This window comes from Megascapheus bottae, chromosome 17 (assembly GCF_031878675.1).
Source record: "Megascapheus bottae isolate mThoBot1 chromosome 17, mThoBot2.hap1, whole genome shotgun sequence".
Lineage (NCBI taxonomy): Eukaryota > Metazoa > Chordata > Mammalia > Rodentia > Geomyidae > Megascapheus > Megascapheus bottae.
In genome coordinates, this window is record NC_143525.1 from 24,334,832 (window position 1) to 24,359,937 (window position 25,106).

General features: G+C 47.3%; 1 protein-coding gene across 1 annotated transcript; it reads right to left on the minus strand.

Annotated features, from left to right (window-relative positions):
• Window positions 1-75: 75 nt before the first annotated feature.
• On the minus strand, window positions 76-22,401 carry LOC150051368 (uncharacterized). The gene is made up of 8 exons (XM_090351499.1): window positions 22,265-22,401; window positions 17,939-18,286; window positions 17,174-17,270; window positions 15,956-16,201; window positions 6,619-6,689; window positions 2,315-2,644; window positions 1,029-1,110; window positions 76-404 (listed from the first exon to the last, which is right to left on the minus strand). The coding sequence occupies exons 1-8, from the start codon at window positions 22,302-22,304 to the stop codon at window positions 239-241; spliced, it is 1,380 nt and encodes a 459-aa protein (XP_090207625.1). The 5' UTR covers window positions 22,305-22,401; the 3' UTR covers window positions 76-238.
• Between the last annotated feature and the right edge of the window lie 2,705 nt (window positions 22,402-25,106).

Consider the following 25,106-nt stretch of genomic DNA (forward strand, 5'->3'; position numbering starts at 1 on the left):
CTTCTGTCCAGCAGTGACACCTGTCCACCGCCCCAACAGCCTAGACCTGAAGCCACATAGGCAAGGGGCCTGCATTCCAGGTGTGCTGACTCCTCGGGTGGGGAGTAGGGGAGTCGGCTCCCTGTGGAGTGGGGAGCTGCCCTGGCCAGCCTCATTCCTGCCCCCTGAGGACTCGGGCACATTGTTCCCAGGCTTCCTTTGGAAACGAGGTCCAGGTGGGAAGGCTGTGTGCCTCTGTTTAAGGAGCCATGTCTCTGGTCAGAAATTGAGCATTCCAGTTCCTATGGAGAGTGGTCCCCGTGGTTCCTGGGGGAGCCTCTGAACCCCCCTTCAACCAGAGCATGGCACCAATCACTAAGAGCAAGATGGGCACCTTCACAAACACCAGCAGAATGTAGTAGGTCCTGTGTGAGAGATGAGGCCGTCAGAACCCAGGGTGGCCCCACTCCTGCTGCCCCCACTCCTGCAGCCCCCAGCCACCTCAGCCCACTGAGACCCCCACTCCCAAGACACCCCCAGGCACCTCTCCTTGGACCATGGTCGCACTGGTCTTGTCTGAGGTCCATCTTTATCTCCCAGGATGCCACCCGATTCCTCTGGCCCAAGAGAAGACATGGAGGCCTCCACCCACAGGCTGTGTGGCTGTCCTGCCTCGGTTTCCCTAAAGCCAGCTCCAGGTTGGTAAGCCACGCTCGCAGCCTGGCATCCCATGATGCCTGCACCATGAAGATGGCTATCCTATTCTTCTTAGCAGTCCGGAAGCCATCAAGGCTTTTTTTTTTTTTTTTTTTTTTTTTTTTTGGCTGACCAGTTGCCCAGATAGTAGTGGTGGTACTTAGAGAGAAGAGTTCTGCAGAGCTAGGACAGGAGAAAGGTGGGCAGGTGGAAAGAGTATAGGGTGGGCTCAGGACCCTGGCTCTGGCTAAAACAAGTAGTGGCATCTGAAGATAGAACACAGGCAGGAGTTCCTGCTTGGGTCCCCCCTCCCTCACCTTCCCCAGAGAGGGGGTCAGGAAACAGGGACTCACCTCCTGTATGATCCAGAAGGCACCTGGGAATTGCTGTGAGCAGTTGGTCCCACGAGGTTGGAGGCCATGGTGCTCGCTCCCTCTGGGCACAGGCAGAGTTGGCCCCCGGGTATTAGATATTTGTACATGGCTCCAATTGTCACCCTCACTGCCGCCAGCCCTCCACCCGTCTTCCTGTGATCAGGGAACTTTTGTCTTGTGACTACTGTCTCCAGGCTTCCATGGTACCACTGGGTTCTCAATACAGATATTTTCAAGTGTGCCAAAGAAGTAGTTGTGTGTGTGTGTGGGGGGGGTGTGGGTGTGTGCTGGTACTGGGGCTTGAACTCAAGGCCTTGCACTTTCTCTTAGTTTTTTTGTGCAAGGCTGGCACTCTACTGCTTGAGCCACACCTCTGCTTTTGGTTTCTGCTTGCTCATTGGGGATCAGAGTCTCACAGGCTTCCGGCCGGGCTAGCTTGAAGATCAAATCATGATCCTCAGATCTCAGCCTCAGGAGTAGCTACGATTACAGGTGGAGCCCCAGATCCCAGCTACTAGGAAAGTCTTGCTGCAGTGACTCTTTCCCCACCCCACGTGACTCCTGTGTCTCCCACTGGTTTGGATCCTAACAACACAGGGGCTGAGGTACAGCTGGGTGGAAGCAGAGGGTTGTTTCTCAGCACCAGCCACCACAGAGGGCAAGTCCCAGAGTCCTTCAGTGAGGTTGAGGCAGGGCAGAGGAGCCAGGGCAGCCTGAGAGGTGTACAGATGCCTTCCTTTCACACACACTCTCCCACTATTCCTCCCTGGGTCTCTCAGCCAACACTCAGAGATGAGAGACACTGAACAGAGCCTAGGGATGACTGGACACTGAAGGCCTCTAGGCTAATTCAGCCCCTTCCTACTCCATAGCTCTAGAAACTGGCTGCTTCCAAGACTGCTGCCTTGACCCTCTCCAAGCATCCAAGCATCATCCAAGGCTCCAGTGGGAGAATATAAAGTGCCCAGGCTATGGAGCCCCAAGCTGGCAAAGCTGTACCCTGCAGCACCCAGGATGAGATCCAGGCCCTACCCCTGCCCCATACCTGTCCTCCTCCAGGAGAGACCGCAGGGATTGTGGTGACTATAGTGGGGCTGGACTTCTTTTCTTTCTTATTTCTCTCTACCTCCCTCTTTGTCTGTCTGTCTGTCTGTCTGCTTGCTTCAAAGGCTCTCAGTTATTTCCTTTTGGCCCTTGAGAAAGAGGGGGAAGAACTTTCCATCCTGAGTGCAAGCACCTCCTTGTACAGACAAGAATGTTCTTACCTGGGCCAATGGTCACTTTAATGCGCATCCCCAGGTCGGTCCCAATTCTCTGGATCCCACACCAGTATGTGTCTGTGTCCTCATGCCTGAGCCTCTCCATGGTCACCTTGAATGAGTAGTTGCTCTGATCATCCCTGATGGACACCCGCTCATTCTTCTCCTCTTCCTCTGACCCTCGGGTTTGAATAAGGATCTGACAAGTACTCCAGATTCTGCCTCGACACCACCACTTATTATAGGACTTCCATCTTGGGTCATAGTGACACTGGACAGTCACTGACTCCTGCTCCAAGCCTATCACAGACACTGGGCCTTGAATGGCCAGACAGCCTGGAAAAGAAAATCAAAGATAGAGTTCATGCTGCCCTGGGCCAGGCCTGTGTCCAGGGCCTAGAGGAAAGGCACAGGAACCCCAGCCACCCCTAACACGCCCACCTCTTCCAGAGCCCAGCATCCCTCAGGCCTCCCTCCCAGGGTCTGATTGTAGTATGTAGTAACAATTGGTTTGGGGTCAACTACTCTTCATCTTCTCAGTACTGTTCTCTCCTCCCTCTTTTTTGACTACTCTACTTCTGAGCAATTCTTTTCTTTCTCTCCCCTTAAATCTTGGGGTAGGTTCTTTGATTTAGGACAGCTGCCCTTTTCCATAGAGTAAATGCTTCAGTCTGCTTGTTTGGCTGTGATGTCGGTAGACATGGAGATGAGATGTCCACATCAGCTCCATGAATCAGTGTGAGTCAGATCCATGCACCCCAGAGGAGACAGGGTCTTCCTTCCTCATCTTCCTTCTCCACCTTCTCTTCTTTTCCCCCTTTCTCCTCTTCCTCCTTCGTTCCCCTCCTACTCCTTCTTCACTCAAGGCTGGTACTCTACCACTTGAGTCACACCTCTGCTTCTAGATTCTTGGTGGTTAATTGGAGATGAGTGTCTCACAGACTTTGCTTCCCAGGCTGACTTCAAACCCTGACTCGCAGAACTCAACCTTGTGAGTAGCCAGGGTTACAGGTGTAAGCCACCAGCGTCAGGCTCTCCCCTCTTCTTCTTCTCTCATTTTCTATGACCCCACAGGTGGAATCCTTCTGTTGCTCCCCTAATTTCAACCATTGCCTATTGCCTGTTGATCCCAATGGCCACATTTGTAGCTCAAATTCTTCCCTTGGCATCAAGCTGCCATTTCTAGAGACACACCAGAAATGCATTGCTTCCTCACCAAATCTACTCTTTGGTGTTTCTTCTGTCTAGTGGGGACAAGGTAACCAAGCCTTGGTGGTGGCTGTCAGGTTAGAGAGAGTAGAAGCTGCTGCTGCTGTGGAGTGACTAAATGTCAGACATGCACTTTCCTTGCTCATTCCTCAGCCATCTGGAAGTGGACAAAGGTGTAGGAACCACACTGGAAGTTTTTCCTTGACTGTCTCCCAACCTGAGGTTCAGGCTGGGGTCTCTGTGCTGTGAAGCAGGTCTGTGGTCAAAGAAATAATCCTCTGTGGAGACCGATGTCAAAATAACCAGGATCGGGGAATATTGTCCTATCGTGGGGGAGAAGAGATTTTCCATATCTAAATGAACGTTTTGAGCTAAAGAGATGTCCTGGACAGTCCTGAGGATCTCTATGAGTGAAAGAAGGTTGAAAGATAGTTAGGTTGAAGATACTTCATTGTAGTCTTTGAAGATGGAGGAGGGGGCCACAAGCCCAGCAAAGCAGGTAATTTCTGGGAAAGGCAAGAGGAAATATTGTCCCCTCCAGCCGCCAGAAAGAACACAGTCTCCACATCAACCTGCTTACTATCCCAGTCTTCAGCATGGTATGTTAATGAATTTGCATTGTTCTAAGAGGCCAAGTTTATGGTAATTGGTTGTAGTAACACATGTAGTGGCTTAGGTCTCCATCTATCTTCTGGCTTTCACCTTTCCTGGCTGAGTGACTAGCAGCCCCTCAGAATCACCTTCTCAGAGCCTCTGTCATCACCATCTATGGAGGCAGCACCGCAGAGGGGAAAAGGTGATGTTCTGCATACAGAAGGATGTGTCTCCCTGGGGTGTCGTTGGGAAACTCTGAGGGTTGCCCAACCTCCCTGAGTCTTACTTCCTTATTTGCAAGATAGCCGCTCCATTTTCTGTTTCCCACGGGCCATTAGAAGGCTTGGATACTTGCCCATGCCAGTCATCTGGGAGTGACTCTCTCAGTGACAGCCCTTGTCCTGTAGCCGGGTAATGACAGTCACATCCAGAAAACTCTCGAGTGTCCTCAATCTCTCTGTATCACTGTGGGATTTAGACACAAGACTCAGCTGCTCCTGGTCCATGCACACAAGTCTTTCCAGTCACCTCATGTGACAGTGAGATTTCAATTCCTTCCATTTAACATTCAAGTCTTCTTGAAAGCTGGGTCTCATGCAACTCCCTACCCCTCTCTGTTTTTAAATTCTAAATCTAACCTTGTAAGATTCTAAATCTTATCCCTGTTTTTAGGTTCTAAATCATCTGCTTTTTTCTTCCCCTGCCCCTGATGGACTCTTGCAGAATTCTGCACTTCCTCCTCTCTGGAAAGCTCTGCTTCAATACCTGCCCCTCCTTCATCACCTTCTCCATCTCCTTCATAGCCAAGACTTTTTTTTTTTGGGGGGGGAGGAAATGGGATGGGAGAGGGGAGTAGGGAGAGTCATCAAGTCAGAGCCTAGGCCCTGTCCTTAGCTTTTTCTGCTCAAGGCTGTTTCTCTGCCATTTGCCACTTCTAGCTTTTTGGTGTTTCACTGCCTAGGCTGGCTTTGAACCACAATCTTCAGATCTCAACCTCCAAGTAGCTAGGATTACAGGCATGAGTCACTGGTATCCAGCTGCAAAAATTCTTTCTTTCCCCTTTGTCTTCCTCCCCTGAGTCCTGGAGACTTGCTCGGTTTCTCACTCGCGATACCCATGAAGCTATCTAGTTTCTTGGCAAGAAGTTTGTCATCATGATCATGGCTGCGATCATTTCAAATCTAGGACAAGAGTCCTCACTGAATGGGACAGCACGGTTTCAACATCAGGGTTAACATTCGAAAACCCCAGCTGTCACTAAAGGGGACTCGCACTGATGCTAAAGAATGTGCTTAGAGTGTGTTAAACATGTTTACAATGCCATTAGCTGATAAAACAATACAGAAGAAAATCCTAAAAATAGAAGGGTTGCTAAGAGGTAGATGGCTATTGTATAAACCAGACCTCAGTGTTATCCTTAAGATTTTTCACTCAAGGATGGCTATCGCTCAACTACTTGAGCCACAGCTCCACTTCCAGCTATTTGATGGCTAATTGGAGAATAGAGTCTCCCAGAATTTCTTGCCTGGGCTGCCTTTGAGTCTTGAGCCTTAGATCTCAGCCTACTGAGTAGCTGGGATTACAGGCATGAGCCACCAGTGCCCAGCTCAGGTTTTCATTTTTTTTGATTCTGAAATACTAGACTGTGAGTGGTATCAGTCCTTTAGGGAAGATTGCCACATGTACAGAATCCTGGCATGAATAGTCTCAAAGTGACACGCTTATTAGTGTGAGAGCACATGTGTGTGTGCATGTGCATGAGTGTACATGTGAACAAATGTGTGACCCAGGAGTCATGGATGGGATGTGACTCCAAGGGACATGTGTGTTGTACATGTGTGTGTGAACATGTGTTCAAGCACTGCCTCAGATCACCCAAGGCTTTCTGCTTATCTTCTAGGAGATCCTGATGCTGGGATTAGGAGAGAGAACGGCTAGGGATCACAAAACTCAGATGCAAACTAGTCCTGGAGGCATCCTGCACACCAAGACCTGCACTGGTTCTGTTTTGTTGTTGTTGTTTTTTTTTTTTGGCTTGTTTTTGTTGTTGTTGGTTTTGTTTGTTTGTTTGTTTGTTTTGTTTTGTTTTTGCCAGTCCTGGGCTTGAGCTCAGGGCCTGAGCACTGTCCTTGGACCTTCTCAAGCCTAGAACTCTACCACTTGAGCCTCAGCACCACTTCCAGCTTTTTTCTATGTTTGTGATACAGAGGAATCTTTGTGCATGCTAGGCAAGCACTCTACTACTAGGCCAAATTCCCAGCCCCCTGCACTGGTTCTTGCACATCTGTGAGTCTCATCTTCTTCAATGCCAGCCCTTATTCTCTTTTCCTTCTAGGTCCTAAGGGCCTGGTGCCTGCCTGCCACAATGGAGGATCCAGTGCCCTTCGATCAAATGGTTCAGCAGAGCCATCTGTTACTTTCTTGGATGACAGCTCTGATTGAAGACATGACACAGCCTCCACCTCTCTTTCCGCAGAACCAAGTCCCCAGGCCTGAGCTGTACTCACCTGGGAGGCCCAGAAGAAGCAGTGCTGGGGGCAGCCACATGGTCCTGTTCGGCCACCCTCCTCCCCACATTGATCAACAGTGGACAGCAAATGCAGATTGCAGGCAGATTCTGGAAGGACTGCTGGGACCCAGGCTTGTCTCTTCTTACGTGTCCTCCTTTGAGCTCACTCAGTCACTTCCTTTTCTAGCAGAGATGTTTCCTGCTTTTAATTATTCAGCAAAAGAGACATCGACTCTTGACAGAGCTGAGTTAGAGTGGAAGAGTGTCCTCACAAGGTGGGCAAGAGGAGCCACTGTGCAGGAAGGGAGGATGAGGAGATAGGAGGGACTGGGGAGGTCAGTCTTCAGACCAGTGGTGGGGACACCTGGCCTTGGGTAAGGGCAGAATCCTGGATGCCAGCTCCAGAAATGGACCAACTGAGCCACAATAGCAACAGGGATTCCTTCCATTCAGGCACAGGTGGGCCATACTGGGATACTTGGAGGTGCATTTGTTCAGGTGTTAGAGTCAGGTGCAAAAGAAAGCAGACTATGGGGTCAGAAAGATCTGGACTGTTATCCCATTGATTCCTGGAACAAGAACTGGAGAAAACAATGGTGGTGGCAGCCAGCAGTGAAACTGCAACACTAGCCAACATTGTCTATTGCTGAGTTGCAATGCTGGCAGGGACTGCCTATAATTGAGCTACAACCATAGCAGGCATTGCCCACAATTGAGCTATAACATCACAGGTGTTGCCTGCTGTTGAGCTGCAATCCTAATGGTCTTGCTGGCTGTAGAGCCAGAAGAGCTGTAATTGGAATGGATTCTGCCCATCAAAGCAATAGAAAAAAAAGGCATCAATAGCAAGATTGAAACAATTGGTGCAGAGCTTGTATGTCTTTATTTTATTTTATTTGCCAGTCCTGGGCTTGAGCTTGCATGTCTTTAAACAAGAATCTCAGATTCAATTGATGACTTTGGGAAGTAAGTTGACCTCTAGAGTGATATTGGCAGTTTCTTCCCACTTCCTGAACAGTTTCCTTTCCTTTTTCTTTGTCACATGCTCCATCTACTTCTCCTTCCCTGAATCTACTCTTTTCTTCTCTCTCTCTCTCTCTCTCTCTCTCTCTCTCTTTTTTTTCTTTTGTCAGACATGGACCTTGAACTCAGGGCCTGGGCACTATCTCTGTGCTTTTTACTCAAGGCTAGCTAGCGTTCTACCATTTTGAGCCACAGCTCCACTTTGGGTTTTTTGCTGGGTAACTGGAGGTAAGCATCACATGACCTTTTTTTCTTTTAGTTTTTTGCCTAGTCTGGCTCCAAACTTTGATCCTCAAATCTCAGCTTCCTGAGTAGCTAGGATTACAGCCATGAGCCGCTAGCACCTGGCAGAACAACACAAATGGATAACCTCGCGTTTGTAGAGATAAATCTGATGTGTCGAGATGATCTTCTTACCTCTTCCAGCTCCTAGATGCCAGTCATATTCTTTGGCTTGTGGATTTTTCCATCTTCACAGCCAGCAAAGTCTGGTTGAGTCTTTCTCCCCTCTCATAGCTCTGCCACTGGCATTCCCACCTCTGTCTTTCACTCACAGGACCCTGTGAGGACAGAGCGCCCAGGTACTATCTTACCCTCCCTGAGCCAGCTGACAGGCGATTTAAATCCACCTGCTATGTTAACTCTTCCTTGCCATTTGGACATAAAATGTTCATATTTTTTGTTTTACTTTGTTTTTGCCAGTCCTGGGGTTAGCACTCTACTACTTGAGCCACAGTGCCACTTCCAGCTTTTTCTGTTTTTGTAGTACTGAGGAATCAAACCCAGGATTTCATGTATGCTAAGCAAGCACTCTACCACTAAGCCACTTTCCCAGCCCATGTTCACAGGTTTTGAGGGTTATGGTCTCTTTATGGATCTGCAGTCCCAGGTGGATGTGTGACTAACTTTGAAGAGGCTACAGGTGGCTTGACCTTGGCTGAGTAAAACACAGCCCTTGGGGAAAGGGAAAGTTGTTAGTCAGAAGTCAAAGTAGCTGAGCACTGGCGGCTCACACCTGTAATCCTAGCTACTCTGGAGGCAAGATGTGAGGATCATGGTTTAAAGCCAGTCTAGGCTGAAAAGTCTCCATGAGACTCTTCTCTCCAATTAACCACCAGAATACTGGAAGTAAAGTGGTAGAACACTGACCTTGAGCAAAAGAATTCAGGGACAGTGCCCAGGCCCTGAATTCAAGAGCCATGACCCACAACAACAACAAAAGGTCCAAGAAGTCTGGGGCTACCTTTTGCCCCCTTTTAATAGACACTTATGTTGGTGCTGGCTACTCACACCTCTAATCCTAGCTACCTAAGAGGCTAAGGTCTGAGGATAATAGTTCAAAGCCAGCCTGGGCAGGAAAGTCCATGAGACTCTTATCTCCAGTAAACAAGCAAAAATAAAACTAGAAGTAAAGCTGTAGGACCTGCCTGTGACACCTGTGGAGCTAAAAAGCTAATGAATAGTGCCCAGGCCCTGAGTTCAAACCTCAATAATGGCACACACACACACACACACACACACACACACACACACACACACACACACACAAAGATACAATTAACCTCCGGATCCAACCGGATCACCCCTGACTTTTTGGGTTTTTTTGGGCCAGTTCTGGGCTTGAGCTCAGGGCCTGAGCACTGTCCTTGGACTTTTCTCAAGGCTAGAGCTCTACCACTTGAGCCTCAGCACCACTTCTGGCTATTTTCTATGTATATGGTACTGAGGAATCGAACCCAGGTCTTCATGCATGCTAGGCAAGCACTCTACCACTAGGCCAAACTCCCAGCCCTACCCCCTGACTTTTAACTAAAACTTGGGAAAGTCTTGACTTTTAGATAAAATTCACTAAGCTTGACATAGCACAGCTCTACTAACTCTAAACATATGACAATACCTGAGTCCTGTGAATGATATCGATCCACCACCCCAACCTCCCCCCACCCCCGCCTCTGCTCCCACCAACCAGCTCTGCCAATACATTGACATGCTGACATTTCATTCTGTGATGACAAAAGTTCATTTAACCCCCTTGATACCTGTGCAATCTGTGTTCCGGGGACATGGTTTGTTCATAGACAGCTCAGAATAAACCATTTATCTTATTTCCTGAGAGCAGAGGCATTGTTTGCTGTCATTCATCACTCCAGCCTTCTTCACAAGTGCCAGGGAAAGGCTGGGAGCGGGACATCCTGTTTTCTGTCTGTCCTAACATGATGGAAAGGCACGGAGGCTAACATGAGGCCCACCTGCCTCAAAGACCTCCAAAGAGAAATTACTAATATGCAAACACTTGCTACCTCAGGTTACTCTACCACCCTGCTGTGCCAGTAGGAGTCCTCAAAATGTAGGGCCATGATAACATTCCCTCCCTGTAACCTGTTTCTGCTCCCCCCTGTCAGCACACTTCCTCTCTCTAGTTTGGCCTTCCAGAGTCCCTCCCCACATGGCACTCCTGCACCCCTGCCCTATAGTGAGTGGTGTGTTCAGACCTGATGAGAGGAGGCACTGGACACTTGAGTGGGGGTAAACCACAACCTGGCCTGCCTCTTTATTTATTTATTTTTTTGCCAGTCCCAGGGCCTGAGGGCCTGAGCACTGTCCTTGGACTTTCTCAAGGCTAGAGCTTTACAACTTGAGCCTCAGCACCACTTCTGGATTTTTCTATGTATGTGGTACCAAGGAATTGAACCCAGGTCTTCATGCATGCTAGGCAAGCACTCTACCACTAGGCTACACTCCTGGCCCAACCTGGCCTTCATCTTGCTCACTGGGTCAGATCCAGAACTTCTGTACATGGAGAAGGACCAGAGGAAGCTCATGGAGAGAGACACAGGGGCGCAGCAGGGTGTGGGGCTTGTGAGAAGAGCACAGTGGCTTGGCGGATATTTTTAGAATGTCCAATATGGCCTTCTAGCTCTCTCAGATCCTCATCAGTGCTTTAGGCACTAGGCTGGAAGCCAGTTCAAGGAGAGAGTGAGAGTGGGGGACAAGGAGTGGGGCATCCCAGGCCTGGTGTGAAAGGATGAGGCAAGAGGGGGGGTCAGATTCATGCCCACCCAGTAGAACAACATACACAAATAGACAAGTTGGCAGTGTCAGAGGAGGCAACAAAATCTTAATATCATCTTAATTCAGCTATATTAGATCTGAACTTAAAAGATGGGTTGAATTGATAAAGGATGATCCCAGATTGAGGGGCAAGCAAAGGCAGAAGCCAAAGATGGGACAGAGTGAGCCCCCTAAAGCTGAGATGGAATTTGGGATGGTTACAGGGGATTGTGAGAAAGGAGACCAACCAAAATTCAGGCAGGCCAATAGTGGCGAGGGGAGTGCCCAGAAGAGACCCACCCTTGAGCAGATCTAAGGCTCCAGGAGAGGAGTTCTCTGGCCAGGGACCAGATTCATCTGTTCCAAAGGTTACTGGAGGGTGTAGGTAGGTGCTGGCTCAGGGAGAGGGGCTGCAGAAGATTCTGTAGCTGTCCTCCAGGGCTTCTCTTACGTTCTTCCTAGATTCTGCTCTCCCATCCCTTCCAATGTTATCTTGAGTCCTTTTTCTGAGCTATTATTTTGTCTATCGACTTATGTCACCATTTAGATGTCAAGAGCCTCTCCCTCCCTTCGAATCTAATTACTGAGAGGGGATTGGAAAATGGCATTCATCAGTGAATTCTGAATTCAGAGTTTTGTGGTATGATTGGAAAGTGGTAGGAGCTTTCAGGACTGGTTTTAGGAAATAGGTCACTGGAGGCATGTCCTGGAGAGTTATTCCTTGTTCCACATTGCTCTCTCTTTCTCCTCTCTCTCTCTCTCTCTGAACTCCATTTTTAGAGAGATCAGCTTATCTGTACTGACATAAAATAATTTTACTGTAAAAGAAAGAAGAAAAGAGTTTATTCTGAATCAAATGAGATGGCCGAGAACACAGATTCCAGTTACCTTGAATGAGGAGGAAGAAGTTACATGAACTCTTATAAAGACAGAACAAACAACATCCTAAATCAACTCCGTTGACCAGGTGCACGGGCAGGGGTGTGAGACAGGCAGGCTGCAGCAGTGTAGAGGTACTTTCTCTGTGGGTTTCAGGCACATACCACCACATCCAGCTTTCAGTAGCTGACATGGGTTCTTCCTAACTTTTTGTACTGGTTGACCTGGAACCATGATCTTCTCAAATCTCTGCCTCCTGAGTAGTTAAGATTGTAGGTGTGAGCTATTGTACTCAGAAGCACTTTCTCTCTTCATCTGCATTCTTCAACAAGAATGTATCTGTGCCATTTGCTTGTTTCCTCTACCTGCTATGGACAGGTGCTAAGTTAGTGCGTGTGCGTGCGTGCGTGTGTGTGTGTGTGTGTGTTTTGCCAGTTCTGGGCTTGAACTCATAGTCCTTGGACTTTCTCAAGACTAGAACTCTACCCCTTGAGTTCAGCACTACTTCCGGCTTTTTTTTTTCTACGTATGTGGTACTGAGGAATCGAACCCGGTCTTCATGCATGCTAGGCAAGCACTCTACCACTAGGCCAAACTCCTGACCCTAGTGTTTTGCTTTGAGACAGAGTTAGGGTTTCCACTAGCATAGAATGGTCTCAAACTCACAGCTGTCCTACGTCAGGCTCCTGAGTTCTGGGATTATGGGTTGTATCACCACATCTGATACTGGGTCACTTTTTGGAATGTGTGGGGGGGGGAAGGGAGAGTATATATTGGGGATTGAACCAGGGTGAACTCAGTCTTTGTAGACAAGTGTTCTACCACTTGATCCAATCCTTTTGCTTTTCAGTTTTTTAGTTCTTGTTGGTTTTTGGATAGGGTCTGCATTAGCTCCATCGTTGCACCACTGACAGAAACAACTTCAGAAGAACTTACTCTGCTCCATGTTTCCAGGGGCTTCTGTGCATGGTTGCTTGGTCCCCTGCACTTGGACAGAATCATCCTGTCAGCAATGTGTGTTGGAAGAGTTCCTTCACCTCATGGCAGACAGGAAGCAGAGGGGTAGGAAGGGACTGAGGACAAGATTCCACCAAAGATTGTCTTATCCTCAATGATCTGTGTCTTGTAGGAAATTCCCACCGCCTAAATTTTGTAGAACCTTCCAAACTAGGGAAAGGGGGAGGAGGAGAGTTTATATTCAAATGCTAATACCTACAGTTGTTCTTAGGTATCTGCAGAGGACTTGTTTCAAAACCAGTCCTAGATGCTCACATCCCTTACAGAAAGTGGTTTCCATATAACCTACATGTGTCTTCCCATTCACCTCAAATCATCGTCTGCATTATTTATAACACCTAACACAATGTGAATGTAAACACTCATTATGGTCTGTTGCAGAGGAAAGTTTTTATACGTTCAGTAGATAGATAGATAGCACTGGAATTTGAACTGGGCGTCTCTCTCATACTAGTTAATATCCCATGTTATCCAATCTTGTGAGTGTCATGTCTTGTTAGTATCATACTTGTTAGGATCAGATGGTATCCTTAACCACTGAGTTATGCCTCTAGCCCCAATTTATTTTTTTCTGACCATCTCTGAGATAGGATCTCCCTTCTCAATCTGCTTGTTTTAGGATTCCCATTATAGCTAGGATAGCAACATACCACTGAGTATGTTGAGAAGAGATTTTGCAAACTTTTCAGTTCATGCTGGCCTTGGATTCTTGTCCTCTCATTTCCAGCCTCCCAAGTAGTTAGGATTGCAGGTGTAAACCACTAGTACCCTGCCAGGGTGAAAGATTTTTTTTTCAGTGCCTTTGATCATCAATTGGTTGAAATGCTGAAGGTCAATTATATAGAGAGATAATAGGTGCACAGGGCACCTTTGGTATTAAAATTTCACTTCATAGGAGGAAGTTTTGAGAGAGGAAACTGCCTATACAGGCTCTTTAGAAGGATGCTGATGGAGAGATGAGAAACAGTGCTGTCACCCACTGGTTAAAGCAGCTCCAGCCCACCCAGATGCAAACAGAGGGGTTATAGACCCCAACAATTTTCCTAGACAGTATGGGAATCTGAACTCAGTGCTATACCGAGTGCTCTACCACTTGAGCCATGCCCCAGACCTTTTTGCCTTAGTTTTTTTGTTGTTTTTTTGTTTGTTTTAGATAGGACCTCCTGCTTTCACTCAGGCCAACTATCTCCTGCTCCTCCATAACTGAGACTACAAGCATGCGTCCCCACAACCAGCTCAAGGCCCAAACTTAATGGAAAAGCAGTTTCAAAAGAATGTGCTGCCATGATTTGAAGCTACCATATGGAAGAATCTTAATCTAGTACCTCCTTGTCACCTATAATAAAAGTAATGAATCCTGAAGGTGTCATATCATCCCATCCCCAGTCACAAAGCAGGGAACAGAGTTGGATCTGCCCCCTGGATGCCACATGTCCCTACATCCTCCCCTCAGGCCCATCTGTGCAGCTTAGAAGACCAGTCCCTGTGCCTGCTGGGGCACCATATGGCCCCAGGCATAAATACCAGGCTTCTACCAGCATCCAGGATTTGCCTGGACTTATGACTATGTCTTGCTTTGGTTACTATATCTTTTCGTAGAACTGATTGCCAATATATAAACATGACCAAGTGTCACTAACTGAGCCAGCATCTCTGTCCTCAGTTTTGAACTCACACTTTGAAGCTGGTACTTTTCCCTGGGTATTAGTTAACTTCATATGTCTTCTATTATGTACACACACACACACACACACACACACACACACACACACACAATGCACCCCCCCCCACCGAAAAAAATAAAAATAAAAAAGAGCAAAAAAAGCTCGACAATCAAGCAACAGTTTAACAGAATGAATACCAGGAAGCTGAAACATGTTTTTTGTTTTTTGGGTTTTTTTCTGAGGCTTAAGGAAAGGGAGGGAAGGTGATTAGAGAGAGGAAGGATAGGGGAAGCCAACCAGCAGATTCAATGTACATATGTTAATATGGAACGAAGTCACTTAGGGGATGGTGGGGCTGAGACAGATGGGAGGGAAGGATGGAAGGGCTGACATGGATCAAGATGCATTGTACCCCTAAACTGACATGTTGAATTGAAACCCCTTTGTACAGCTACTTAAAGATTAAAAAATAAATAAAAACAGAGTTGTGTCCTATGGCCCCTGCCAACATGCCCCACTACCTCCTTCCTGGCCTGGTTCCATATATGTTGCCACCAGAAAACTGTCACTGGGTCACATGTCACCATGAAGAGCGATGTGAGCACTGCGCTCTGCCGCTAGGCCTCCCGTGGTGACAAACCATCGAGATGGCTATTTCACTTGGGCATTCCTCTGAATATGGCCCCTCTCTGGAGACTGGCATCACTATTTCAAGGCTTGTACTGGGGGTGAGAGGAAAGTCTGGTCTAGTTACAGGGCGTAAGTGGAGGTGGGGACATTTGCTTGTGGCCAACTGTGCATGCAGGTCCTCACTGCCAAGTCTAAGGAAGGAACAATTGGCAGGTAGTGAAAAGTCTAATGGAGCCCCTTCCTGGGCTAGAAAGGCCCAATGGCAGCTGTGACATTGGGCTGTCCCAATAAGAAAAAGCATGTCTTCATATCTGGGTCCTGTATCCCCACCTTTGAAAAGCTGCCATCCTCCTCTAAGGGAAGAATTGCTGAAAGGGGGGTCAGACTATTTCCCTAGCAAGTATAGACTCTGGGATAACAGTGTGCACAAATTGGGGGATTCTAAGACAGTGATATGAGGGATACCCCCCACTACCTTCTCCCACTGCTGCTCCCACTCACCTTGGGACTCCAACCAGAAGCTGTTCAACCTGGGCCAGCCCAGGCTCGATGCGCTGAGTCAACCCGTCCATGTTTGCCCAGGCACAGGCACAGAAGGAGGCTTAAAGCCCAGGCCAGCCCTGGGCATCCAGAGAGGAGAGGGGATGCCAGGTACTCTGAGAGAGCACTGCTGCGTGAGCATGCTCTGTGATATGCTCCAAGGTTGTTCCAGAACAGGAGATGGAGACAAAGCTATGTCTACAGGAAATGGGTGATCACTGCTCTGGGTGTGGGGGAACCGAACTGAGAAGCTTTTGTGTCAGGGAAGACTGTCAAAGAGACACAGAACTTCCAGAAAATTCTTTCCATTGGGATGTGGCATGGGGACAAGAGACAGGCAATCTGAGGAGGAAGGACTGCTCCCTCTTTGCCCCTCCCCCACCCCCCTACCCCCTCCCCACCCTTCTTCATTCCCTTGGCAAGCGGAGGTTCAGAGGAGCCTTGATCCCTCTTCCAGGCTGAGGATTCCAAAGGATGGGCCTCTAAATCCTCCTCCCCACGGGGATCGGAACGAAACCCAGCAGCCATCACAGCTGTTTTCTGGCCACGGGGTCCAGAGTCTCTGCCCCCCAATTGACAGTGCTGTAGTCTGCAGAGCTGCACAGTTGCACAGGGAGCTCCCTGGATGCTGACTTCAGGGGTCCCAGGTAAGTGACGCTCTCTTCCCTGGGGACTCTCAGACAGCTTTTCACCCAGCAGATAGCACAGAGCATGCTCAGGAGCAGGAGCAGCTTCAGCAAGACCAGGATCTGGAAGTGAGTGCTGCTGAACAGAGACCTGTGGGCACCGGGACAGGAAATGAGCTTTCTCCTCACGGCAAGCGCTTCTTTCTGCCTCTTCCTGGGAAAGGGCTCAAGGCAGCCTTTCCAAGTGACTCCATTATTTCTCTTCCTTTGGTCAAGGACTGGTCATGGAAGTCTCACTAAAGGTGAGGTGAAGGAGAAAGGGGAGTGTCTTAGGCAGCCCAGTTATCTAGAAACACACTCAAGAGCCACCTCCTCCTCTCCTTCTATCAAATGGCTTCTGGAAACCAACCATCACTCACTTTGAAGTGTTTATCCCTTGCCCCCCTCCTCTAACTAAGCAAAAACAAAATAAGAATCTCCCCACCAAGTCTTGAGTGAGGTCAGAAAACAAGGTAAGAGGCAGGAATGAGAAGAGTCCACACATCTTCCAGAGGTGGCTTCCAGCCCACACCACTGCAGTCCCCCCCCGACTCAGCATCCATGTGCAGCCTCAGAGAACGTATAAATAACCAGCAACATCTCCTTGATACGTGGATATTAGATCAAACAGTACATGAGCAGTGACTCAATATTCGGGTACCCTAGGTTATTGACATGGTCTTAGAGATATAAATATAACTACACAGACATAAAAATATATGATGGGATATATACTCTGTAGACATAATGTTATATTATATAGATCGATATGTAGCTATGACATACAATGTCTCAGCTTAATTTTAAGTATGTTCTAAAATTTATGTGCCAGTGATTGCATATAGAGATTCCCTTCTTGAATACTTGTTTATTAAACATGACATTTGAAATATGATATAAAATCAGTGTAAATAAAATCTTTTAATACATTTTAAAAAATATCCAGCAGCAGAGTTGAAGAAAACACCAGCTGACAGGAAAGTTTTATAGACATGATTTGCTACCACCCCCAGGCCCCACTCCCTCCTGCAAGATCCCACAGGCTGCTGGACTCCCTCCCCATCTCTGGGCCTCAGATTCTTACCAGGAGTAGGAGATAGACACCTCCTTGATGCTGAGGTTCTGACTTGTAGTCACCAGTAGGGGAGCAGGTGTCGTGATCACCCTGGGTGTTGTAGTAGCTGCTAGGGAGAATCACACATCAGCTCTGTCCCTAAGCACCTGCTTGGATCCCATGTCACGCACAACTATCCATTGGCAGAGGGTTTAGTGACATGCCCAGAATCCAAACCCAGGCCACCTCTTGGATGGAATGAAGCTGTAGGTAGATCTTTCTGTCCATCTCTGTCTGGCTCTGCCTGGGTGAGGGAAGGCACCTCTCAGGGATTCCCTCTTGCTTGGTGAGGAGCCCCAGAGAAGGGGCTCATCTTGCAGCCCTAAGATCTTCCCAGGGGTCCTACGAGGGGGACACTAAGCAGCCCTTGGATGGGGAATGGGTAGGTTGTTTCTCAGCCACCTCCCAAGGACAAGTGTCAGACTATTGGCATAGTCTATACCCTTCCACTTAACACTACCCAAAACTGAAGGATCAGCCACCACTCCCTCCTCATCCCTACCCTCCCCCTTAATCTCTCCTCCCCCCACCTCTGCCTCTCCTCCACCTCTCCCTCTCTACTTTTCCCTACCCCCTCCCTCCCCTCTCCATCTCTCTTTCCCCACTTCTGCCCCACCTCCACCTCATGGGCTTCTCTCAACTCTACCAAGAGTGAGGACCAGTCTCAGAGACAGACTTCACCTTTGCCCCGTGTCTAGTTGAAAGCTCTGCCACCCAAGCTGAGAGAACTCTTACCCGGGGAAACATACACGGTAACGGCGACAGCAGGGTCTCGTGACAAGGCGTCCAGGATCCAGATGGTCTGGATCTTGCACCAGTAAGGGCCCGCGTCATCATCCTGGAGGTTCTCAATGGTCACTACCATGCTGGAGTTCGCAGCGCTGTCTCTGATGGACACTCGGCCATTCCTCACTTCTTCCTCGCTCCCGTGAGTCTGAACAATACTTTGACAATCTATGTCATTCGTTCCTTTGCACCAGTATTTGTTATAGCCATTGTAACCTGGGTCATACTGACATTTCACGTGCAGGGAGCCCCCTTCCGTGCCGGTCACAGAATCAGGACCCGTCAGAGACCAGCAGCCTGGAAGACACAAGTTCCAGGTGTTTCTCCAGAGGGGCCTGTCTGAAGCTGTCTGCTGGAAGCAAAAGGGGCAGCTGCTGGAGGTGGGGGGGGCCCTTTGGTTCACCTCTTCCCTTAAGTTTCTTAATTTTCAGTATTTGTACTGAAATATTTTGCCATGTAAACTGCTTTGTCAAATTTGTTTTTTTTAATGCAAATTCAGATTTTCTTTGCAGTCCATATTTTGTTTTGGTTGGGTTTTGGTGGTATTGGGGTTGAACTCAGGGCTTCAGTCTTGCTAGACAAGCATATCACATGAGCCTGGCCTGGAGTACATTTTGCTTTAGTTTGGCTTTTCAGACAGCGCCTCTCTTTTTTTCCTCAAACAATGATCATTCTGCCTCAGTCTCACGAGTGCTGGGAACGCAGGCCTGTACTATCATACACAGCAGCCTGTTTTATTTAACACAGTGTTCCCTGTAAGTGACAGGACTGATTCAAGCATCACACAGTATGTACACCTCCCAAAATGTTATATTGTAGCTCATAACTATGTAGTTATCCTATGTGAATCAAAAATCAAATCTTAGGAGCATTAGAACACTGTGTTGGCAGTTTGAAAGTGTAGACTGTAAGATGCATAGCAAATTACAAGGTCTGTTTTTCACCATTTTGTGTTGAAATTCACTTTCTTCCTCTTCCCTTTCCTCCTTGCTCTCCTTCCATCCATTGTTTTCTTCTCATTCTCTGGCTGGCAATATAACCCTTGCAGACTTCCTGCAGAATTTTAAAGCAATTACATTCCCCCACCCTCAGTGTTTTCCCCAAACTCAGGACAGGTGCAGTGTGTGGAGAGGAAAGCAGGGAAAAGGAGGGACCCAAGCCAAGAACTGGGATGAAAACGGAGAACTGAAATCCACTGGTTCCTTGAGGAACCTCCAGCCGCAAACACACCCAGGACAGGAAGGTCAGCCTGTCGAGTGGGGAGATCAGCCCACACGCCATACATGAGCGGAAGAGATTTCCATCATCAACTAAGTGCCTCCAACCAGTGCATTGCAGGCCCACATAAGCAGTGATGTGGTGGTAAACCAGCTTGAGGTGGAGGGGGGAAGTCCTGATTTGTGTTGTTGGCTGATTTCTGTGGCATAAACATTCTCACCATGACTGATTTCAAGCTGTCATTGTCTGTAGAAAGGGAAGACATGCTCTCATATGTCCAGCTCTGGGAGCTGGTACAAGTGACCCTTGCCACCAATGTTATGGGGACTTGTTTCCATAATTAAGGGAGTTCACACAAACTCCACTGCGGTCTAAATGACCTCACGCAAACTCCACTGTAATCTGAATTACTTATCACCACCACTGTCATCATCTTTATCACAACTTCCGTCACAACGATAGTGACCACCAGCGCTATCATGACTATAACATCACCAGTACACCACCACCAGCATCTCTACAACCAACACTGCCAACAATATCATACCAACACCACCACCACCATCACCACTGCCATCATCACCATCACCACCACCAATATCACCACCACCACCACCACCACCACTGCCGTCATGACCATCACCACCACCACCAATATCACTACCACCATCACCACTGCCGTCATCACCATCACCACCATCACCACCACCACCACTGCCGTCATCACCATCACTACCACTACTACCATCACCACTGCCGTCATCACCATCACCACCACCACCACCACTGCCATCATCACCATCACCACCACCAATATCACCACCACCACCACCACCACCACCACTGCCGTCATGACCATCACCACCACCACCAATATCACCACCACCATCACCACTGCCGTCATCACCATCACTACCACTACTACCATCACCACTGCCGTCATCACCATCACCACCACCATCACCACTGCCATCATCACCATCACCACCATCACCACCACCATCACCACTGCCATCATCACCATCACTACCACTACTACCATCACCACTGCCGTCATCACCATCACCACCACCTTCACCACCACCACCACCATCACCACCACCACCACCACTGCCATCATCACCATCACCACCACCACCATCACCACCACCATCACCACTGCCATCATCACCATCACCACCACCTTCACCACCACTACCACCATCAACACCATCACCAATAACATCATCACTACAACTACCACCACCAATATCACCACCACCATCGCCACAACCATCACAACCACCACCATCATCACTACAATCACCACCACTAACATTAGCACCACCACTGCCACCACCAACAATATCATTACCATCACCACCACCACTACCACTATCACCATCACTCCACTCATCACTAATAGCAGTACCACTATCTCTACCACCACCAGCATCGTCAGTTAAGACAGTGTAAGGCCTTCTGATATTAACAAGATGCAGCTCATTAATTATTGAGATGCATCTCAATTATTATTAATAATATAATCATTAATTACTATAATTGTATAATTATATTGTACAATTATATTGTGATTATTAATAACTATTAATTATTAATTATCTCTAGGATGATAAGACACCCTAGAGATCAACCATTTCACTGGTTGAAAAATTTAAGTTCTTGGTTAGTGTCACCAACCTTTAAGTCTTCCTTTAAATCTATCTTTGCACTCATCCTTCTAGAAGGAGTGTGGTTATTACATTGGGCAGTTTCATCTGGGCACTGTCCCAGAGCCTCTTTGGCTCAAGGATAGTGGTCTATCACTTGAGCTCCACTTCCAGCTTTTTATGGGGAGGGGGGTAGTTTATTATAGACGAAAGTCTCGCAGACTTTCCTGCCCAAGCTGGCTTCAAACCACGATCCTCGGATCTCACCCTCATGAGTCGCTTGGATTACAGGTGTGAGCCACCAGTGCCTGACAAGTTTCCATGTTTTGTGAGAGAACCTGACCATAAATCTCAGCTGCAAACAATGAAGATTGTCCTCCCATTTTTATCCAAACTGATTTCCCACAGAGGGCGGGAAAGTGTGTTTTCTTACATTTTTCATTTCAAATATCCTTTTACAAAGAGTTTCTTTTCTGGAGGTCCAATATTCAAGGGACAATTTTGCTTATTTGTTTATATCACTCTTTGCTCCAGGAAGGATTTAAGGTGAGGATGATGAGCTATTTGTCTATTTGTTTATTGCTGGTCGTGGGCTTGAACTCAGGACCTTGATGCTGTCCCTGAGCTTCTTTGGGCTCAAGGCTAGCACTCTATCACTTGATCCACAGTGCCACTTCCCATATTTTCTGAGTAGTTTATTGGAGGTAAGAGTCTCACAGACTTTCCTGTCCAGGCTGGTTTTGAATCGTGATCCTCAGATCTCAGACTCTAAGTAGCTAGGACCACAGGCATAAGCCACTAGCGCCCAGCTTCTTGTTTTAGATTTTGAGATAGGGCCTCACTATGAAACCCAGACTGGCTTAGAACTCCCAATCCTCCTGCCCCAGCCCCCTGAGTGCTGGGTCTCAAGTGAGATGAGAGCAACATTACCATTAAGACTTTCTCCTAAACTTTCCTAAACCGTTTAAAGGAAGTCTTCAACACAGAACTATTGCTAATTCCCCAGCTTTGTCTTTAATATCTTCATACTATTCCTTTGCTGCTTAGCTGATTCATTTGTCCTTCAAAACTGACTTCCTTAGCAAAATCTTCCATTCTTCTAAGAGCGAAGGTAAGGGTCGATGTTGCCCATAAATGAATCCATACCATACCATGCTCCACACTGCACTCCTGCTACTTGACTTTGATTTCTCCATTTCAGCACAAGTCCCTTGAGTAGCCAACTTACCCAGTATGACACCTATCATAGTCCTGCCATAGTAGATGCTTAGTAAATGTTTGTAAAATCCACAGGCAAATATTTGAATACCCAGGGCCTACAACTGGGTGAATGGTGGTGTTCTTCCTACTTCTGCGGGCACTTGACCTTGGCCTGTCAGACCCCCAAAGTGGCAGCCTACTCACATACCTCGGAAGCAGAGGAGGAGCAGGGCTGGGGAAAGCCACATGGTCCTGCTGTCCTGATGGTGTCCCCAGCAAGCCTAGGTCCCAGCTGGAATGCAGATCTGTGAGTGATAACAGAGCCCAGGGTATCCACCTTCTCCTTGTCCAAATCACCTCTATTTCTCTCTCTTACTTCCTTTTTAAATCTCTTAGCTGTTTCCTCCCTTAACGAAAGAGGAAGATAGATTCCACAGAATTAAATGAGGGCAAAGAAAGAAATCTGCTGAGTTTTCTTTTCTTAATTAAAATATAGCGTCTGGATCCCCCTAAGCCTAAACGAAAGTCAGTTGCAAAACACGAAAGATCCAGCAGAGAAGATCCTTGGTCCTTTTCCTCACTCTCTCTCCTTTCCATTCAGAACACTTCTGGACTGTTTGCAGATGCCCATTCTCTATGGCTGCTCACACAGGAGAATCACAGATACCTCACACTGGAGCCATACACGTTCCCCCTGGAAGAGCTGTCTCACAATCACCGACCTCTCCCAGATTATCTCACATCTCTACCTCCAGCCCCAAATCTTCAAACACTTCATAGTCTCCCCACCCAGATTCCTAACTCCCCATAGGAAAGGCCCACCCAGTTACACACTCATTAAAGTAATTTAAAGAATCAAAGTCCTGGATAAGAGCACAGATTCCTGAGTCACCCCCCCCCCCATCCTACTTGCTTACCCCATGTCGCTGAGCGCTTTGCTAAATCACTGCCTCACTGGCAAAATGGAGCAACAAAGAACTTTTTTTTTTCTTTTTGCCTGTCCTGGGGACTGAACTCAGGGCCTGGGCACTGGCCTTGGGCTTTCCTCAAGGCTAGAGCTCTACCACTTGAGCCACAGCACCACTTCTAGATTTTCTGTATATATGGTACCAAGGAATCGCACCCTGGTCTTTGTGCTACTAGGCAAGTACTCTACCACTAGGCCAAACTCCTGGACCACAAGGAATTTTTTTTTTTTTTTTCCAGTTCTGGGCTTGAGCTCAGGGCGTGAACACTGGCCTTAGGCTTTTTCTCAAGGCTAGAGCTCTACCACTTGAACCTCAGCACCACTTCCAGCTTCTTTCTATGTATATGAACTGGTATGAACCCCAGTCTTCGTGCATGCTAGGCAAGCACACTACCACTAGGCCAAACTCCCAGCCCACAAGGAATATTTTTATCTCCTGGGAAATAAATGTCTGGAACATGATAAGTAATCAATAGATACTAAAAATCTGTAGAATTGAGGAAAGAGGTGGGATAAGATGAGGGACTAAAAGCATCTACTATTTTCACTATGTGAGTGAGAAGACTCTGGGGATACTGAAGAGACAAGCTTCTGAAGAGAAAATGGGAGGGAAAGAATCAGAACCCATGAAAGAGGCCTCACGGAGACAGAGGACTATAGAGAAACAAACCCTTCAGAAGAGAAGCAGTAAGGATCTCTGAGCCAGTCTCTAGCTCCTCCAGTTGGGGGAAGAGAAAATTAATTCCAATACACAGTAAAATCAGACCTTTCTGTTGACCAAATTGTCCACTCTAGCTATAGGCAAGTCCATGTAACCTGCAAGCCTCAACCCCAATACAATACAGAGATTATGAATCAGCAGTCACTCCAATAGGGGAGGCTAGCCTTGGTGAGGAAAGGCTTCCTCACCAAGGAACATAGCAATGAGTTGTCATCTTGAGACAGAGCCTGTTGTGAGAACTGCATTGTCATGGGGGTCTAGAGATAAGGAGTAATCATAGCTCAGTGACTTACAGGACACTTTTCTATGGTATTTGATTATCAGTGGGAGATAAAAGGTGGCCACAATCCATACAATACCCTGCCTAAAGTAACCTGTGAGGCCAGGAGTGTGGCCTAATGGTAGAGTGCTTGCCTAGCAGGCACAAAGACAAGGGTTCAATTCCTCAGTACCACATACATAAAAAAAAGCCAGAAGTGGTGCTGAGGCTCAAGTGGTAGAGCTCTAGCTTTGAGAAAGCCAAGGACAGTGCTCAGGCCCTGAGTTCAAGCCCCAGGACTGACAAGAAAGAAAGAAAGAAAGAAAGAAAGAAAGAAAGAAAGAAAGAAAGAAAGAAAGAAAGAAAGCAAGAAAGAAAGAAAGAAAGAAAGAAAGAAAGCAAGAAAGAAAGAAAGAAAGAAAGAAAGAAAGAAAGAAAGAAAGAAAGACCTGTGAGAAATCACCAACTAAAAGGACATGAGAGATTAAAATTTCTGCCAAAACCTGACCCCAGATGTATTAATCCCAGAGTGGTAAAAATCACCATATTCGTGAGTAAACAAGGCAACCTGACTCCCTCAAAAGCAAGAAAGGACTTGAGTAATAAGTGAAGAGGAAAAAAATATTTTGAGGGGGCCGGGAGTTTGGCCTAGTGGTTAAAGTGCTTGCCTAGCACGCATGAAGACCCGGGTTCGATTCCTCGGTACCACATACATAGAAAAAAGCCAGAAGTGGTGCTGAGGCTCAAGTGGTAGAGCTCTAGCCTTGAGAAAGTCCAAGGACAGTGCTCAGCCCCTGAGCTCAAGCCCAGGACTGGCAAAAAAAAAAATATTTTGAGGGCAAATTCAATGAAACAATGGCAAGAACAATTCATGAAATTAAGGAGGCAATGTATAGAGAACTGAATGAATTCAAAGAAGAAACAAACAACTAGAGAATTTAAACAAACAGTTAAAGGAAATAAAGAAGATGTTGCAGTGTTTGAAAGGAAATTCAATAGAGATATAGAAATCATGGGGGGAAAAATAAAGTCAAATTGAAAACCTAGAAATGAAGAGTTCAATGGCCTAAACAAAACACTCTTTCAAAAACCTAGTTAATGAA